Source organism: Notothenia coriiceps, unplaced genomic scaffold (assembly GCF_000735185.1).
Source record: "Notothenia coriiceps isolate Sejong01 unplaced genomic scaffold, NC01 NC01_scaffold00014765, whole genome shotgun sequence".
NCBI lineage: Eukaryota > Metazoa > Chordata > Actinopteri > Perciformes > Nototheniidae > Notothenia > Notothenia coriiceps.
The window spans coordinates 1-2269 of record NW_011347466.1 but is presented as its reverse complement, the minus strand read 5'-3'; the positions used below and the strand labels follow the sequence as shown (position 1 = coordinate 2269).

At 46.5% G+C, this 2269-nt stretch overlaps 1 protein-coding gene across 1 annotated transcript; it reads left to right on the top strand.

The window, feature by feature from the left end:
- The first annotated feature begins 6 nt into the window (after window positions 1-6).
- Window positions 7-1236, top strand: LOC104948639 (protein NLRC3-like). Its single transcript, XM_010774838.1, has 2 exons — window positions 7-822; window positions 910-1236. Exons 1-2 carry the CDS (start codon window positions 56-58, stop codon window positions 1103-1105), a joined length of 963 nt encoding a protein of 320 aa, XP_010773140.1. The 5' UTR covers window positions 7-55; the 3' UTR covers window positions 1106-1236.
- Window positions 1237-2269: the final 1033 nt, after the last annotated feature.

Genomic DNA, 2269 nt, shown 5'->3' with positions numbered 1-2269 from the left:
CAAGTATGATGGAGGAGCTGAGACAGATCCACACTGGAGTCCAGAGAGCAGGAAGATGATGGAGGCTCTGGGGAAACTGGCTTTTGAGCAGCTGCAGAAAGGCAACCTGATCTTCTATGAGTCCGACCTGACAGAGTGTGGCATCGATATCAGAGCAGCCTCAGTGTACTCAGGAGTGTTCACACAGGTCTTTAGAGAGGAGAGAGGACTGTACCAGAACAAGGTGTTCTGTTTCGTCCATCTGAGCGTTCAGGAGTTTCTGGCTGCTCTTCATGTCCATCTGACCTTCATCAACTCTGGAGTCAACCTGCTGGCAGAAGAACCAACAACCTCCTGGCTGCCTAAAGTATTCAGACCTCAACTCACACATCTCTACCAGAGTGCTGTGAACAAGGCCTTACAGAGTCCAAACGGACACCTGGACTTGTTCCTCCGCTTCTTCCTGGGTCTTTCGCTGCAGACCAATCAGAAACTCCTACGAGGCCTGCTGACACAGACAGGAAGTGGCTCAGAGACCAATCAGGAAACAGTCCAGTACATCAAGAAGAAGATAGATGAGGATCTGTCTGCAGAGAGAAGCATCAACCTGTTCCACTGTCTGAATGAACTGAATGATCGTTCTCTAGTGGAGCAGATCCAACAGTCCCTGAGATCAGGAAGTCTCTCCACAGATAATCTGTCTCCTGCTCATTGGTCAGCTCTGGGCTTCATCTTACTGTCATCAGGGGAAGATTTGGACGTGTTTGACCTGAAGAGATACTCTGCTTCAGAGGAGGCTCTTCTGAGGCTGCTGCCAGTGGTCAAAGCTTCCAACAAAGCTCTGTGAGTACAGAGATCATTTGATTTAGTGAATCAGTTATTAACACACTGCTGTCTTCTGAATAACTGTTGTCCTCATCGTCTCTTCAGGCTGAGTGTCTGTAACCTGTCAGAGAGAAGCTGTGCAGCTCTGTCCTCAGTCCTCAGCTCCCAGTCCTCTAGTCTGAGAGATCTGGACCTGAGTAACAACGACCTGCAGGATTCAGGAGTGAAGCTGCTTTCTGCTGGACTGGAGAGTCCACACTGTGAACTGAAGACTCTCAGGTCAGAGACCAGAACAGTTTGACTCAGCCAACAATTAAAGTCAATACTAACACCAGCCATGCTGCTGTGGTGTGGGAATACCATCATCAAAAACATAATTGAAGTGAAAAGCGACACAATATATCTTTCACAATTCACAAAATAGTTATTGGCAGAAACTTCTTTAAAGATTTGGGGGGACCAAACTTTTTTCCCTGAGGGCCACACACAGAACTATATAGGAAGGGCTGCGGCGCTCACTAGAGGTAAGATATATTGCCTCTTTTGGTCAGTTATAAGTTAGCAAAATCACTCAAATGTAGTTAAATTTATCTTGATACTCGAATATACTTTAAGAACAAAACAGCCTACATCTCAGCTCTCCAGAGGGGTTACTTTACATCCTTTAAAAAATAAGCATCAGATTGATTATAACAAGGGGAAATAGGAAGGGTTTGTTATGCAAATAAGTTATTGGGCTTTTTATTATCAACTAAGATTTGTTAGAAAAAGCCTATATATAGTTGTTGGAATATTGATATGAGTTGCAAACAGATGAATGTTCTTTTGAAAGTTCAGGTGTTTAACATTCTTATTGCTTGTGGGATGAAACTGTCCCTGAGTCTGGCGGTTTTAGACCTGATGCTGCGGTACCGCCTGCCAGACGGCAGCAGACATATTTAGAAACTAAAAACTCATATGTTACCCCGGGATTCCACCGGGTCCGTCTGCGCCGCGGTTTTCATCCGACCTCCTACAGCGTAAAACCCCACCGGGCGCGTTTCAGAAGCGGAGCGTCTTCCGTGCCGGCTCGCAGTTTTTGTTGATTTGGGCCTATTTCCTGGACAGGCTACTTTGTACAGACAAAGTTAATAATAATTGTAAATACTCCAGTTATAAACGACATGAATCAAAGATGTGTTGCATTCCACTTCCTGCTCGGCGCTATGCAAAGCCTGCGTCTCGCGTAAAAAATAGACCAGCCGCCAACTTTTAGCGGAGCCCAGCGCCGAGATGCTTCTGAGCCTTAAAGCTACGCGTCTGGTGGAATAATACGCAATGACTAGAGTGGTCGCGATTGGAACTGGCAATCGGGACGAAGCCCGATGGGCCGGTACTGAAGTGGGCCGGTCGGTCGATGTGAGCCGGTCGGATAAGTCACTAGCACCCCCCGTCTACAATATACTAGCGATATTTACTTGCGGTA